Genomic DNA, 18721 nt, shown 5'->3' with positions numbered 1-18721 from the left:
CTGTGTGTCAGTACCGCTTTATAGCCGATAGATGGCGCTGATCTGCCTCTGACCATCTACAGAGCGGGAGGCGCAATACTGTAATGCGGCCGCTAGGTGTCGCTCTCTCCCTGGTGGTGATCCGGCCGTATTGCACGGAGCGGCAGGCGCAGTACTCCAGTCCGACCGCCAGGTGGCGCCGTTGTAGCGGCCGGGTTCCCCGGGCTGTAGTTCGGGGCGGCGGCCGGCAGGTGTCGGTGTGGGTCGGGTCTGTGGGCGGGTGTGAGGCGGTCGGTCGGGTGTGAGGACGGAGCCGGGTGTCAGTGTGAGGACGGAGCCCGGACATGGCCGATGTCTTCCCGAGCAGCGAGTCCGGATCCGTCCATGACGGGGCCAACCGCTTCGCCCGCAAAGGGGCGCTCCGCCAGAAGAACGTGCACGAGGTGAAGAACCACAAATTTATCGCCCGATTCTTCAAACAGCCGACATTCTGCTCGCACTGTACCGACTTCATCTGGTGAGTGATTACCCCCCCTCCCCCCACTATATATACCCCCCTCCATGTGTATATACCCCCTCCATGTATATATACCCCCTACCCAACAATATATACCCCCCAATATATATATATATATATATATATATAGACAGCCGACATTCTGCTCGCACTGTACCGACTTCATCTGGTGAGTGATTACCCCCCCTCCCCCCACTATATATACCCCCCTCCATGTATCTATACCCCCTCCATGTATATATACCCCCTACCCAACAATATATACCCCCCAATATATATATATATATATATATATAGACAGCCGACATTCTGCTCGCACTGTACCGACTTCATCTGGTGAGTGATTACCCCCCCTCCCCCCACTATATATACCCCCCTCCATGTATATATACCCCCCTCCATGTATATATACCCCCTACCCAACAATATATACCCCCCAATATATATATATATATATATATATATATATATATATATATATATATACACATACAGACAGCCGACATTCTGCTCGCACTGTACCGACTTCATCTGGTGAGTGATTACCCCCTTCCCCCAATATAAATACCCCCCCACCCCCCAATATTTACCCCCCCTCCATATATATGTACCCCTCACCCTCCAATATATACAGACAGCCGACATTCTGCTCGCACTGCACCGACTTCATCTGGTGAGTGATTACCCCCCCCCCCCCCCACACTATATATATATATATATATATATATATATATATATATATATATTACACCCCCCAATATTTACCCCCCCCCTCCAATATATATACCCCCTCCATGTATATATACACAAACAGCCAACATTCTGCTCGCACTGTACCGACATCTGGTGAGTGATTCCCCCCTATATATACCCCCTCCATGTATATATACCCCTCTACCCCCCCAATATATATACATAGACAGCCAACGTTATGCTCGCACTGTACCGACTTCATCTGGTGAGTGATTACCCCCCCACTATATATACCCCCTCCCCCCAATATATATACCCCCTTCTTGTATATATACACCCCCTCCATGTGTGTATATATATACCCCCCCTCCCCCCAATATATATATATCCCCTCCATGTATATATACCCCCCAATATATATACATAGCCGACATTCTGCTCGCACTGTACCAACTTCATCTGGTGAGTGATTACCCCCCCACTATATATATATATATATATATATATATATATATATATATATATTACCCCAATATATATATATATATATATATACACACACACACAGCCGACTTTCTGCTCGCACTGCACCGACTTCATCTGGTGAGTGATTACCCCCTACTATATACCCCCCTCCATGTATATGTACCCCCTCAATATATATGTACCCCCTCCATATATTTATACCCCACAATATATACACAGACAGCCGACATTCTGCTCGCACTGTACCGAATTCATCTGGTGAGTGATTCCCCCCCCCCCCCAATATATACCCCCATATAATATATATATCTCGAGCGAGCACGCCAGCGCCGACATTCTACTCGCACTGTACTGACTTCATCTGGTGAGTGATTCCCCCAACCCCCCACTATATATACCCCTTCCCCTATATATATATATATATATATACACACACACACATAGCTGACATTCTGCTTGCACTGTTCTGACTTCATCTGGTGAGTGATCCCCCCCTCCCCCCAATATATATATATATATATATATATATATATATATATATATATATCGCAATACGTATAATATATACCCCCCATATATATATATATATATATACAAACAGCTGACATTATGCTCACATTGTACCGACTTCATATGGTGAGTGCTCCAGCGTATATAGATATAGAATAGTATCACCTGTATACGGTGTATATAGAGTGGCGTCACCTGTATACGGTGTATATAGAGTGGCGTCACCTGTATACGGTGTAAACATAGTGATCTGTGTGCTGACCCTCCATTCTGTGTATACACCACTATATATCTCCTGTGTACATTTTTTTTTTTATATATATATACACATACACACACTGTCACCTGTATACACTGTCAGTGATATAGATGGTCTCCCTGTATACAGCATCTAGATATACATTGTACACTGACCCCCCCCCCGACCCTATAGTCTGTATACATTCCTCCCCTCTCTGTGTATACATCTCCTGACCAGACATTGTATTCTGTATCCGTCTTCTATGACCCGCTACACCCCCACTACCTGACCTCTGTGTACCCCTCCGCCATGTCACCCCACATACCAGAGCCATGTATACTACAAACCTGTACACGTCTATCCTTCTGTATGTATACACCTGTACACGTCTGTCCTTCTGTATGTATACACCTGTACACGTCTGTCCTTCTGTATGTATACACCTGTACACGTCTGTCCTCCTGTATGTATACACCTGTACACGTCTGTCCTTCTGTATGTATACACCTGTACACGTCTGTCCTCCTGTATGTATACACCTGTACACGTCTGTCCTCCTGTATGTATACACCTGTACACGTCTGTCCTCCTGTATGTATACACCTGTACACGTCTGTCCTCCTGTATGTATACACCTGTACACGTCTGTCCTCCTGTATGTATACACCTGTACACGTCTGTCCTCCTGTATGTATACACCTGTACACGTCTGTCCTCCTGTATGTATACACCTGTACACGTCTGTCCTTCTGTATGTATACACCTGTACACGTCTGTCCTCCTGTATGTTTACACCTGTACACGTCTGTCCTCCTGTATGTATACACCTGTACACGTCTGTCCTTCTGTATGTATACACCTGTACACGTCTGTCCTCCTGTATGTATACACCTGTACACGTCTGTCCTTCTGTATGTATACACCTGTACACGTCTGTCCTTCTGTATGTATACACCTGTACACGTCTGTCCTCCTGTATGTATACACCTGTACACGTCTGTCCTCCTGTATGTATACACCTGTACACGTCTGTCCTCCTGTATGTATACACCTGTACACGTCTGTCCTCCTGTATGTATACACCTGTACACGTCTGTCCTCCTGTATGTATACACCTGTACACGTCTGTCCTCCTGTATGTATACACCTGTACACGTCTGTCCTCCTGTATGTATACACCTGTACACGTCTGTCCTCCTGTATGTATACACCTGTACACGTCTGTCCTCCTGTATGTATACACCTGTACACGTCTGTCCTCCTGTATGTATACACCTGTACACGTCTGTCCTCCTGTATGTATACACCTGTACACGTCTGTCCTCCTGTATGTATACACCTGTACACGTCTGTCCTCCTGTATGTATACACCTGTACACGTCTGTCCTCCTGTATGTATACACCTGTACACGTCTGTCCTCCTGTATGTATACACCTGTACACGTCTGTCCTCCTGTATGTATACACCTGTACACGTCTGTCCTCCTGTATGTATACACCTGTACACGTCTGTCCTCCTGTATGTATACACCTGTACACGTCTGTCCTCCTGTATGTATACACCTGTACACGTCTGTCCTCCTGTATGTATACACCTGTACACGTCTGTCCTTCTGTATGTATACACCTGTACACGTCTGTCCTCCTGTATGTATACACCTGTACACGTCTGTCCTCCTGTATGTATACACCTGTACACGTCTGTCCTCCTGTATGTATACACCTGTACACGTCTGTCCTTCTGTATGTATACACCTGTACACGTCTGTCCTCCTGTATGTATACACCTGTACACGTCTGTCCTCCTGTATGTATACACCTGTACACGTCTGTCCTTCTGTATGTATACACCTGTACACGTCTGTCCTCCTGTATGTATACACCTGTACACGTCTGTCCTCCTGTATGTATACACCTGTACACGTCTGTCCTCCTGTATGTATACACCTGTACACGTCTGTCCTCCTGTATGTATACACCTGTACACGTCTGTCCTTCTGTATGTATACACCTGTACACGTCTGTCCTCCTGTATGTATACACCTGTACACGTCTGTCCTCCTGTATGTATACACCTGTACACGTCTGTCCTCCTGTATGTATACACCTGTACACGTCTGTCCTCCTGTATGTATACACCTGTACACGTCTGTCCTCCTGTATGTATACACCTGTACACGTCTGTCCTCCTGTATGTATACACCTGTACACGTCTGTCCTCCTGTATGTATACACCTGTACACGTCTGTCCTCCTGTATGTATACACCTGTACACGTCTGTCCTCCTGTATGTATACACCTGTACACGTCTGTCCTCCTGTATGTATACACCTGTACACGTCTGTCCTCCTGTATGTATACACCTGTACACGTCTGTCCTCCTGTATGTATACACCTGTACACGTCTGTCCTCCTGTATGTATACACCTGTACACGTCTGTCCTCCTGTATGTATACACCTGTACACGTCTGTCCTCCTGTATGTATACACCTGTACACGTCTGTCCTCCTGTATGTATACACCTGTACACGTCTGTCCTCCTGTATGTATACACCTGTACACGTCTGTCCTCCTGTATGCACCTGTACACGTCTGTCCTCCTGTATGCACCTGTACACGCCTGTCCTCCTGTATGCACCTGTACACGTCTGTCCTCCTGTATGCACCTGTACACGTCTGTCCTCCTGTATGTATACACCTGTACACGTCTGTCCTCCTGTATGTATACACCTGTACACGTCTGTCCTCCTGTATGTATACACCTGTACACGTCTGTCCTCCTGTATGTATACACCTGTACACGTCTGTCCTCCTGTATGTATACACCTGTACACGTCTGTCCTCCTGTATGTATACACCTGTACACGTCTGTCCTCCTGTATGTATACACCTGTACACGTCTGTCCTCCTGTATGTATACACCTGTACACGTCTGTCCTCCTGTATGTATACACCTGTACACGTCTGTCCTCCTGTATGTATACACCTGTACACGTCTGTCCTCCTGTATGTATACACCTGTACACGTCTGTCCTCCTGTATGCACCTGTACACGTCTGTCCTCCTGTATGTATACACCTGTACACGTCTGTCCTCCTGTATGTATACACCTGTACACGTCTGTCCTCCTGTATGTATACACCTGTACACGTCTGTCCTCCTGTATGTATACACCTGTACACGTCTGTCCTCCTGTATGTATACACCTGTACACGTCTGTCCTTCTGTATGTATACACCTGTACACGTCTGTCCTCCTGTATGTATACACCTGTACACGTCTGTCCTCCTGTATGTATACACCTGTACACGTCTGTCCTCCTGTATGTATACACCTGTACACGTCTGTCCTCCTGTATGTATACACCTGTACACGTCTGTCCTTCTGTATGTATACACCTGTACACGTCTGTCCTTCTGTATGTATACACCTGTACACGTCTGTCCTCTTGTATGTATACACCTGTACACGTCTGTCCTTCTGTATGTATACACCTGTACACGTCTGTCCTCCTGTATGTATACACCTGTACACGTCTGTCCTTCTGTATGTATACACCTGTACACGTCTGTCCTCCTGTATGTATACACCTGTACACGTCTGTCCTCCTGTATGTATACACCTGTACACGTCTGTCCTCCTGTATGTATACACCTGTACACGTCTGTCCTCCTGTATGTATACACCTGTACACGTCTGTCCTCCTGTATGTATACACCTGTACACGTCTGTCCTCCTGTATGTATACACCTGTACACGTCTGTCCTCCTGTATGTATACACCTGTACACGTCTGTCCTTCTGTATGTATACACCTGTACACGTCTGTCCTCCTGTATGTATACACCTGTACACGTCTGTCCTCCTGTATGTATACACCTGTACACGTCTATCCTTCTGTCTGTATACACCTGTACACATCTGTCCTTCTGTATGTATACACCTGTACACGTCTATTCTGTATGTATACACCTGTACACGTCTATCCTTCTGTATGTATACACCTGTACACGTCTATCCTTCTGTCTGTATACACCTGTACACGTCTGTCCTTCTGTATGTATACACCTGTACACGTCTATCCTTCTGTATGTATACACCTGTACACGTCTGTCCTTCTGTCTGAGTCCTGAAACATGTTACAAATCATTAGCATGTACACTTGTGTAGGTATTTACCTGTGCGTTGTACCTGGGGGCGGAGCCATGCTGCCTGCCATTGGATTGTACACCTGTGCCTGGAATCTCTGACCCCCATCCCCCGGGGCAGGTCACATTCACATTGGTGAATATTTCGGTCCCATCACAGGTGGGAATGTTGTGTGTATCCTCATTGTAGTGATCGGTATTCCTGACATACGTGACACACGCCTTCCCGGGACGCGCTGCGCGGTTCTCTGCGCTCTCACTGAGTATACAGAAGGAGGGAAAAGTCAGAGAAGAGTCACATTGTATCGGCAATGAGAATGCGATCTGATTGGGGGAAAAGCGGGGATCATTGTTCATGTTGTGTCCCCCGTGTGGAATGCCCTCCCCCCCAGGAAAGGGTTAATCCTCCGTCTCTTGCCACACGTGTGTTTCGGTGACCTCATATTTCCACGCTGCCTGTGGTGTTGTGTTTGGTGGATGTCGGTCGCCTGTGTCACCCGAGACATGCGGGATCCTCCCTCACACATTCCACCTCACCGCTTCCTCCCTTTATCTGATTGTTAGCTCTGCAGGCTAGGCAGGCCTGATACACCTATTAGGATTAGATTGAAAACACTCTGCCTGGACAGTTGGGGAGGAACTACAAGTCCCAGCACTGCCCTCTGGCTGGAGAGTAACTACAAGTCCCAGCAGTGCATTGTAAGGGCGAGGCACTACAAGTCCCAGCACTGCATCCAAAGTGGTGAGGCACTACAAGTCCCAGCACTGCATCCTAAGGGTGAGGCACCACAAGTCCCAGCACTGCATCCAAAGTGGTGAGGCACTACAAGTCCCAGCACTGCATCCTAAGGGTGAGGCACTACAAGTCCCAGCACTGCATCCAAAGTGGCGAGGCACTACAAGTCCCAGCACTGCATCCTAAGGGTGAGGCACCACAAGTCCCAGCACTGCATCCAAAGTGGTGAGGCACTACAAGTCCCAGCACTGCATCCTAAGGGTGAGGCACTACAAGTCCCAGCACTGCATCCAAAGTGGTGAGGCACTACAAGTCCCAGCACTGCATCCTAAGGGTGAGGCACCACAAGTCCCAGCACTGCATCCTAAGGGTGAGGCACTACAAGTCCCAGCACTGCATCCAAAGTGGTGAGGCACCACAAGTCCCAGCACTGCATCCTAAGGGTGAGGCACCACAAGTCCCAGCACTGCATCCTAAGGGTGAGGCACCACAAGTCCCAGCACTGCATCCTAAGGGTGAGGCACCACAAGTCCCAGCACTGCATCCTAAGGGTGAGGCACCACAAGTCCCAGCACTGCATCCTAAGGGTGAGGCACCACAAGTCCCAGCACTGCATCCTAAGGGTGAGGCACCACAAGTCCCAGCACTGCATCCTAAGGGCGAGGCACTACAAGTCCCAGCACTGCATCCTAAGGGCGAGGCACTACAAGTCCCAGCACTGCATCCTAAGGGCGAGGCACTACAAGTCCCAGCACTGCATCCTAAGTGGTGAGGCACTACAAATCCCAGCACTGCATCCTAAGGGTGAGGCACTACAAGTCCCAGCACTGCATCCTAAGTGGTGAGGCACTACAAGTCCCAGCACTGCATCCTAAGGGCGAGGCACTACAAGTCCCAGCACTGCATCCTAAGGGCGAGGCACTACAAGTCCCAGCACTGCATCCTAAGGGCGAGGCACCACAAGTCCCAGCACTGCATCCTAAGGGCGAGGCACCACAAGTCCCAGCACTGCATCCTAAGGGCGAGGCACCACAAGTCCCAGCACTGCATCCTAAGGGCGAGGCACTACAAGTCCCAGCACTGCATCCTAAGGGCGAGGCACTACAAGTCCCAGCACTGCATCCTAAGGGCGAGGCACTACAAGTCCCAGCACTGCATCCTAAGGGTGAGGCACTACAAGTCCCAGCACTGCATCCTAAGGGTGAGGCACTACAAGTCCCAGCACTGCATCCTAAGGGTGAGGCACTACAAGTCCCAGCACTGCATCCTAAGGGTGAGGCACTACAAGTCCCAGCACTGCATCCTAAGGGCGAGGCACTACAAGTCCCAGCACTGCATCCTAAGGGCGAGGCACTACAAGTCCCAGCACTGCATCCTAAGGGCGAGGCACTACAAGTCCCAGCACTGCGCTCCGCCTGATGAGGAACTACAAGTCCCAGCACTGCATCCTAAGGGCGAGGCACTACAAGTCCCAGCACTGCATCCTAAGGGCGAGGCACCACAAGTCCCAGCACTGCATCCTAAGGGCGAGGCACCACAAGTCCCAGCACTGCATCCTAAGGGCGAGGCACCACAAGTCCCAGCACTGCATCCTAAGGGCGAGGCACCACAAGTCCCAGCACTGCATCCTAAGGGCGAGGCACTACAAGTCCCAGCACTGCATCCTAAGGGCGAGGCACTACAAGTCCCAGCACTGCATCCTAAGGGTGAGGCACTACAAGTCCCAGCACTGCATCCTAAGGGTGAGGCACTACAAGTCCCAGCACTGCATCCTAAGGGTGAGGCACTACAAGTCCCAGCACTGCATCCTAAGGGTGAGGCACTACAAGTCCCAGCACTGCATCCTAAGGGTGAGGCACTACAAGTCCCAGCACTGCATCCTAAGGGTGAGGCACTACAAGTCCCAGCACTGCATCCTAAGGGCGAGGCACTACAAGTCCCAGCACTGCATCCTAAGGGTGAGGCACTACAAGTCCCAGCACTGCATCCTAAGGGCGAGGCACTACAAGTCCCAGCACTGCATCCTAAGGGCGAGGCACTACAAGTCCCAGCACTGCATCCTAAGGGCGAGGCACTACAAGTCCCAGCACTGCGCTCCGCCTGATGAGGAACTACAAGTCCCAGCACAATCTCTGGGAGGCGTCCATTTTTCTGGGTTCTCAGGCTGGAAGATCTCCTCTCCTGATGAGAGATTTCACTTGTAATTTCCATCCAATCACTGAGCACCCCCCACCCCCCCCCCACAGAACCCCCATATTCACCCCCCCATCCGTCTCCCCAGATTTCATTTCCTCTCTATTGGTAGTGTGAGGTTGTGGATCACCTTTCAGTGAGGCAGTGAAGGAGTCACCTAATAAACGATGTGATTGGTTGGAGGTGTGCGGAATGCGTCATCCTTGTACCATGGGGGGGGGGAGGGGAAGGGGAAGCCCCCCGGAAGTCGGAGTTCCCACAGCTGAGAGTGTGGAGGAGGGGCTCCAGGTCTATTACTGCTCCATTACTCCCTGCACTCCTCTCCTCATATACTCCTCTCTACACCTCTCCTCATATACTCCTCTCTACACCTCTCCTCATATACTCTTCTCTATACACCTCTCCTCATATACTCCTCTATACACCTCTACACCTCTCCTCATATACTCTTCTCTCTACACCTCTCCTCATATACTCTTCTCTATACACCTCTCCTCATATACTCCTCTATACACCTCTACACCTCTACACCTCTCCTCATATACTCTTCTCTACACCTCTCCTCATATACTCTTCTCTCTACACCTCTCCTCATATACTCTTCTCTATACACCTCTCCTCATATACTCCTCTATACACCTCTACACCTCTACACCTCTCCTCATATACTCTTCTCTCTACACCTCTCCTCATATACTCTTCTCTCTACACCTCTCCTCATATACTCTTCTCTATACACCTCTCCTCATATACTCCTCTATACACCTCTACACCTCTACACCTCTCCTCATATACTCTTCTCTCTACACCTCTCCTCATATACTCTTCTCTCTACACCTCTCCTCATATACTCTTCTCTATACACCTCTCCTCATATACTCCTCTATACACCTCTACACCTCTACACCTCTCCTCATATACTCTTCTCTCTACACCTCTCCTCATATACTCTTCTCTATACACCTCTCCTCATATACTCCTCTATACACCTCTACACCTCTCCTCATATACTCTTCTCTCTACACCTCTCCTCATATACTCTTCTCTATACACCTCTCCTCATATACTCCTCTATACACCTCTCCTCATATACTCCTCTATACACCTCTACACCTCTCATTACTCTCTCTCTACTCTCTCTCACCTACTCCTCCATCATACTCTTCTCTATACACCTCTCCTCATATACCTCTTCTCTCTACACCTCTCCTCAATACTCCTCTCTAACACTACACCTCTCCCCCTCATATACTCCTCTCCTATAACCTCTACACCTCTACACCTCTCCTCATATACTCTTCTCTCTACACCTCTCCTCATATACTCTTCTCTATACACCTCTCCTCATATACTTCTCTCCTACACTAACCTCTCTCCTACACCTCTCTCATATACTCTTCTCTCTACACCTCTCCTCATATACTCTTCTCTATAACCCCTCATATACTCACATCTCTACACCTCTCCTCATATACTCTTCTCTACCCTACACCTCTCCTCATATACTCTTCTCTATACACCTCTCCTCATATACTCTTCTCTCTACACCTCTCTCTCATATACTCCTCTCCTACACCTCTCCTCATATACTCCTCTCTACACCTCTCCTCATATACTCCTCTCTACACCTCTCCTCATATACTCCTCTCTACACCTCTCCTCATATACTCTTCTCTCTACACCTCTCCTCATATACTCTTCCTCTACACCTCTCCTCATATACTCCTCTCTACACCTCTCCTCATATACTCCTCTCTACACCTCTCCTCATATACTCCTCTCTACACCTCTCCTCATATACTCTTCTCTCTACACCTCTCCTCATATACTCTTCTCTCTACACCTCTCCTCATATACTCTCTCTCTACACCTCTCCTCATATACTCCTCTCTACACCTCTCCTCATATACTCCTCTCTACACCTCTCCTCATTATACGCTTCTCTCTGCAACCTCTCCTCTCATATACTCCTCTCTACACCTCTCCTCATATACTCCTCTCTACACCTCTCCTCATATACTCCTCTCTACACCTCTCCTCATATACTCTTCTCTCTACACCTCTCCTCATATACTCTTCTCTCTACACCTCTCCTCATATACTCTTCTCTCTACACCTCTCCTCATATACTCTTCTCTCTACACCTCTCCTCATATACTCTTCTCTCTACACCTCTCCTCATATACTCCTCTCTACACCTCTCCTCATATACTCTTCTCTCTACACCTCTCCTCATATACTCTTCTCTCTACACCTCACCTCATATACTCTTCTCTCTACACCTCTTCTCTTCGCTCCTCTCCTCATATATACTCTTCTCTCTACACCTCTTCTCTTCGCTCCTCTCCTCATATATACTCTTCTCTATACACCTCTTCTCTTCGCTCCTCTCCTCATATATACTCTTCTCTATACACCTCTTCTCTTCGCTCCTCTCCTCATATATACTCTTCTCTATACACCTCTTCTTCTCTTCGCTCCTCTCCTCATATATACTCTTCTCTATACACCTCTTCTTCTCTTCTCTCCTCTCCTCATATATACTCTTCTCTCTACACCTCTTCTCTTCTCTCCTCTCCTCATATATACTCTTCTCTCTACACCTCTTCTCTTCTCTCCTCTCCTCATATATACTCTTCTCTCTACACCTCTTCTCTTCTCTCCTCTCCTCATATATACTCTTCTCTCTACACCTCTTCTCTCCTCTCCTCATATATACTCTTCTCTCTACACCTCTTCTCTCCTCTCCTCATATATACTCTTCTCTCTACACCTCTTCTCTTCTCTCCTCTCCTCATATATACTCTTCTCTCTACACCTCTTCTCTTCTCTCCTCTCCTCATATATACTCTTCTCTCTACACCTCTTCTCTTCTCTCCTCTCCTCATATATACTCTTCTCTCTACACCTCTTCTCTTCTCTCCTCTCCTCATATATACTCTTCTCTCTACACCTCTTCTCTTCTCTCCTCTCCTCATATATACTCTTCTCTCTACACCTCTTCTCTTCTCTCCTCTCCTCATATATACTCTTCTCTCTACACCTCTTCTCTTCGCTCCTCTCCTCATATATACTCTTCTCTCTACACCTCTTCTCTTCGCTCCTCTCCTCATATATACTCTTCTCTCTACACCTCTTCTCTTCTCTCCTCTCCTCATATATACTCTTCTCTCTACACCTCTCCTCTCCTCATATATACTCTTCTCTATACACCTCTCCTCTGTGCTGTGTGGTTGGTATTGGTCTTGTAGGGAGTGTGTAATACAATCATTGCTCTGGCGGGGGGGGGGGGGAGGGTAATAGTAGATATGTGTGAGCACAGGGGTCCCCGGGCTCATCTCCCCCCTTCACATGGAGAGAATGTGCCATGTGGGCAAACAACCAGCTGACTGCCCCGGTGACACTTCTGGCAAGCGATGTGAGGGTGTGCGGACGGCTCGGGTGGCGTTTCCTTTCTGCCGCACACTGTCAGCCCTGGATATCAGTGTTCCGTGTCTGAGAGCTGCTGCCCATCTATGGGGGGGGGGGGATGGGACAAGACGGGTCCTCTAGATGTGGATGTGACCACTGATGATCAGATCACATTTTGGGTCGGTGGATGTCGTTCGATGTCCTCACATTCCGCAGAGCTTCGTGACTTTCTCTGCCGGCTTCCTGAGCTCCATGGTGGCGACTCCTTGGAAAGTGTGAGGAGAAGGGAGAGGCCATTCCCAAGAGCTTCACCCCATTGTGCCCACCGAGCGTCCTCCACACGTCTGATGAGAGCTTCATACATGTATGTGAGGGAGTCCTCCACATGTCTGATGAGATCTTCATACATGTATGTGAGAGAGTCCTCCACATGTCTGATGAGAGCTTCATACATGTATGTGAGGGAGTCCTCCACATGTCTGATGAGATCTTCATACATGTATGTGAGAGAGTCCTCCACATGTCTGATGAGAGCCTCATACATGTATGTGAGAGAGTCCTCCACATGTCTGATGAGAGCTTCATACATGTATGTGAGGGAGTCCTCCACACGTCTGATGAGAGCTTCATACATGTATGTGAGGGAGTCCTCCACATGTCTGATGAGATCTTCATACATGTATGTGAGGGAGTCCTCCACACGTCTGATGAGAGCCTCATACATGTATGTGAGGGAGTCCTCCACACGTCTGATGAGAGCCTCATACATGTATGTGAGGGAGTCCTCCACATGTCTGATGAGATCTTCATACATGTATGTGAGAGAGTCCTCCACACGTCTGATGAGAGCTTCATACATGTATGTGAGGGAGTCCTCCACATGTCTGATGAGATCTTCATACATGTATGTGAGAGAGTCCTCCACATGTCTGATGAGAGCCTCATACATGTATGTGAGGGAGTCCTCCACACGTCTGGTGAGAGCCTCATACATGTATGTGAGGGAGTCCTCCACACGTCTGATGAGAGCTTCATACATGTATGTGAGGGAGTCCTCCACACGTCTGATGAGATCTTCATACATGTATGTGAGGGAGTCCTCCACACGTCTGATGAGATCTTCATACATGTATGTGAGGGAGTCCTCCACACGTCTGATGAGATCCTCATACATGTATGTGAGGGAGTCCTCCACACGTCTGATGAGAGCTTCATACATGTATGTGAGGGAGTCCTCCACACGTCTGATGAGAGCCTCATACATGTATGTGAGGGAGTCCTCCACACGTCTGATGAGAGCCTCATACATGTATGTGAGGGAGTCCTCCACACGTCTGATGAGATCTTCATACATGTATGTGAGGGAGTCCTCCACACGTCTGATGAGAGCCTCATACATGTATGTGAGGGAGTCCTCCACACGTCTGATGAGAGCTTCATACATGTATGTGAGGGAGTCCTCCACACGTCTGATGAGAGCCTCATACATGTATGTGAGAGAGTCCTCCACACGTCTGATGAGATCTTCATACGTGTATGTGAGGGAGTCCTCCACACGTCTGATGAGAGCTTCATACGTGTATGTGAGGGAGTCCTCCACACGTCTGATGAGAGCTTCATACATGTATGTGAGGGAGTCCTCCACACGTCTGATGAGAGCTTCATACATGTATGTGAGGGAGTCCTCCACACGTCTGATGAGAGCCTCATACATGTATGTGAGGGAGTCCTCCGCACGTATGATGAGAGCTTCATACATGTATGTGAGGGAGTCCTCCGCACGTCTGATGAGAGCCTCATACATGTATGTGAGAGAGTCCTCCGCACGTCTGATGAGAGCTTCATACATGTATGTGAGGGAGTCCTCCGCACGTATGATGAGAGCTTCATACATGTATGTGAGGGAGTCCTCCACATGTCTGATGAGAGCTTCATACATGTATGTGAGGGAGTCCTCCACACGTCTGATGAGAGCCTCATACATGTATGTGAGGGAGTCCTCCACACGTCTGATGAGAGCTTCATACATGTATGTGAGGGAGTCCTCCACACGTCTGATGAGAGCCTCATACATGTATGTGAGAGAGTCCTCCACACGTCTGATGAGATCTTCATACGTGTATGTGAGGGAGTCCTCCACACGTCTGATGAGAGCTTCATACGTGTATGTGAGGGAGTCCTCCACACGTCTGATGAGAGCTTCATACATGTATGTGAGGGAGTCCTCCACACGTCTGATGAGAGCTTCATACATGTATGTGAGGGAGTCCTCCACACGTCTGATGAGAGCCTCATACATGTATGTGAGGGAGTCCTCCGCACGTATGATGAGAGCTTCATACATGTATGTGAGGGAGTCCTCCACACGTCTGATGAGAGCCTCATACATGTATGTGAGAGAGTCCTCCGCACGTCTGATGAGAGCTTCATACATGTATGTGAGGGAGTCCTCCGCACGTATGATGAGAGCTTCATACATGTATGTGAGGGAGTCCTCCACATGTCTGATGAGAGCTTCATACATGTATGTGAGGGAGTCCTCCACACGTATGATGAGAGCCTCATACATGTATGTGAGAGAGTCCTCCACACGTCTGATGAGAGCTTCATACATGTATGTGAGGGAGTCCTCCGCACGTATGATGAGAGCCTCATACATGTATGTGAGGGAGTCCTCCGCACGTCTGATGAGAGCTTCATACATGTATGTGAGGGAGTCCTCCGCACGTATGATGAGAGCCTCATACATGTATGTGAGAGAGTCCTCCACACGTCTGATGAGAGCTTCATACATGTATGTGAGGGAGTCCTCCACACGTATGATGAGAGCCTCATACATGTATGTGAGAGAGTCCTCCACACGTCTGATGAGAGCTTCATACATGTATGTGAGGGAGTCCTCCGCACGTATGATGAGAGCCTCATACATGTATGTGAGAGAGTCCTCCACACGTCTGATGAGAGCTTCATACATGTATGTGAGGGAGTCCTCCGCACGTATGATGAGAGCTTCATACATGTATGTGAGGGAGTCCTCCGCACGTATGATGAGAGCTTCATACATGTATGTGAGGGGTGTGTAGTCTCTCTGCCCCTCCCCCCACCCCCCCCCCCCCCCACACACACACACTGTGTAAATGCAGAGCTGTAGGAGCTCCTACTATCAACATAACATTGATTAGAAAGGTGGGAGGTACAAAGTAACATTGTTTATAAACATTGATCATACGGGAGATACAAAGTAACATTGTTTATAAACATTGATCATACGGGAGATACAAAGTAACATTGTTTATAAACATTGATCATACGGGAGATACAAAGTAACATTGTTTATAAACGTGTGTCAGGATGTGATGGGCGCCATGTAGGCGGTCCGCTGTGCTCCTCCATTCCTGGCGTCACGTGGTCTTCTCGCCGTTCTGCGGTCCCTCTCCAGCTGTCTGTGTGTCTCCACCATGCCGCATTCTCACAGATGTTTGTGCGTGGGAACGGCGGCGTCCGCCCGGACCGAGCACAATAAATAACGCTGCTGTCAGTGTAATGGGAAACACACATGAAGTGCAGTTAAAGGACCCCGTTGCTTTCCAGGGCTGAGTTGGTGGCTGTCATAAGAAAGCAGTCCGGGGTCCCCGTGGTGGAGATCCCCCGGATTTGTTTCAGCGGGGACACCCAATATAATAAAACAGGGATGGGTTCGGCCCTCTGTTGGGTCATTCCTTCTGGCTTTGGCTTTTTCTTTGGGCTTTTAACCACCAGACACTTTATTAGGTCCCCCATGCTAGTAGTGGGTTGGACCCCCTTTATTAGGTCCTCCTTGCTAGTAGCAGGTTGGTCTCCCTTGCTAGTAGTGGGTTAGACCCCCTTTTATTAGGTCCTCCTTGCTAGTAGCAGGTTGGACCCCCTTGCTAGTAGTGGGTTGGACCCCCTTGCTAGTAGTGGGTTGGACCCCCTTTATTAGGTCCCCCTTACTAGTAGCAGGTTGGACCCCCTTTAATAGCACCTCCTTTATTAGGTCCCCCTTGCTAGTAGCAGGCTGGACCCCCTTTAATAGCACCTCCTTTATTAGGTCCCCCTTGCTAGTAGCAGGCTGGACCCCCTTTAATAGCACCTCCTTTATTAGGTCCCCCTTGCTGGTAGCGGGTTGGACCCCTTTATTAGGTCCCCCTTGCTGGTAGCGGGTTGGACCCCCTTTAGTAGCACCTCCTTTATTAGGTCCCCCTTGCTAGTAGTGGGTTGGATCCCCTTTATTAGGTCCCCCTTACTAGTAGCAGGCTGGACCCCCTTTAATAGCACCTCCTTTATTAGGTCCCCCTTGCTGGTAGCGGGTTGGACCCCCTTTATTAGGTCCCCCTTGCTAGTAGCGGGTTAAACTTGTTAAATTGTATGTGATGTGCTGTATAGAATGATCGCTGTGCTCTATAGAATGATCGCTGTGCTCTATAGAACGATCGCTGTGCTGTATAGAACGATCGCTGTGCTCTATAGAACGATCGCTGTGCTCTATAGAACGATCGCTGTGCTCTATAGAACGATCGCTGTGCTCTATAGAACGATCGCTGTGCTCTATAGAACGATCGCTGTGCTCTATAGAACGATCGCTGTGCTCTATAGAATGATCGCTGTGCTCTATAGAACGATCGCTGTGCTCTATAGAACGATCGCTGTGCTCTATAGAACGATCGCTGTGCTCTATAGAATGATCGCTGTGCTCTATAGAATGATCGCTGTGCTCTATAGAATGATCGCTGTGCTCTATAGAATGATCGCTGTGCTCTATAGAATGATCGCTGTGCTCTATAGAACGATCGCTGTGCTCTATAGAACGATCGCTGTGCTGTATAGAACGATCGCTGTGCTCTATAGAACGATCGCTGTGCTCTATAGAACGATCGCTGTGCTCTATAGAACGATCGCTGTGCTCTATAGAACGATCGCTGTGCTCTATAGAACGATCGCTGTGCTCTATAGAACGATCGCTGTGCTCTATAGAACGATCGCTGTGCTCTATAGAACGATCGCTGTGCTCTATAGAATGATCGCTGTGCTCTATAGAATGATCGCTGTGCTCTATAGAATGATCGCTGTGCTCTATAGAATGATCGCTGTGCTCTATAGAATGATCGCTGTGCTCTATAGAATGATCGCTGTGCTCTATAGAATGATCGCTGTGCTCTATAGAATGATCGCTGTGCTCTATAGAATGATCGCTGTGCAATGATCGCTGTGCTGTATAGAATGATCGCTGTGCTCTATAGAATGATCGATGTGCTGTATAGAATGATCGCTGTGCTCTATAGAATGATCGATGTGCTGTATAGAACGATCGCTGTGCTCTATAGAATGATCGATGTGCTGTATAGAACGATCGCTGTGCTCTATAGAATGATCGCTGTGCTCTATAGAACGATCGCTGTGCTCTATAGAACGATCGCTGTGCTGTATAGAATGATCGCTGTGCTCTATAGAACGATCGCTGTGCTCTATAGAATGATCGCTGTGCTCTATAGAATGATCGATGTGCTGTATAGAATGATCGCTGTGCTCTATAGAATGATCGATGTGCTGTATAGAATGATCGCTGTGCTCTATAGAATGATCGCTGTGCTCTATAGAACGATCGCTGTGCTCTATAGAACGATCGCTGTGCTCTATAGAACGATCGCTGTGCTCTATAGAACGATCGCTGTGCTCTATAGAATGATCGCTGTGCTCTATAGAACGATGGCTGTGCTGTATAGAACGATCGCTGTGCTGTATAGAACGATCGCTGTGCTCTATAGAACGATCGCTGTGCTGTATAGAAC

General features: G+C 48.3%; 1 protein-coding gene across 1 annotated transcript in view; it reads left to right on the top strand.

Moving 5' to 3' along the window:
- Nucleotides 1-254: 254 nt before the first annotated feature.
- Nucleotides 255-18721, top strand: part of PRKCA (protein kinase C alpha) — a gene marked incomplete in the record, with an annotated part of 355905 nt that continues 337438 nt past the window's right edge. Inside the window, 1 exon segment of the mRNA XM_077460653.1 lies at nucleotides 255-496. Coding sequence (XP_077316779.1) covers nucleotides 324-496 — 173 coding nt within the window.

This window comes from Lithobates pipiens, unplaced genomic scaffold (assembly GCF_037356315.1).
Source record: "Lithobates pipiens isolate NorthernLeopardFrog02 unplaced genomic scaffold, aLitPip1_a1.2 Scaffold_28, whole genome shotgun sequence".
NCBI lineage: Eukaryota > Metazoa > Chordata > Amphibia > Anura > Ranidae > Lithobates > Lithobates pipiens.
This window is presented reverse-complemented; position numbering and strand designations above follow the sequence as displayed.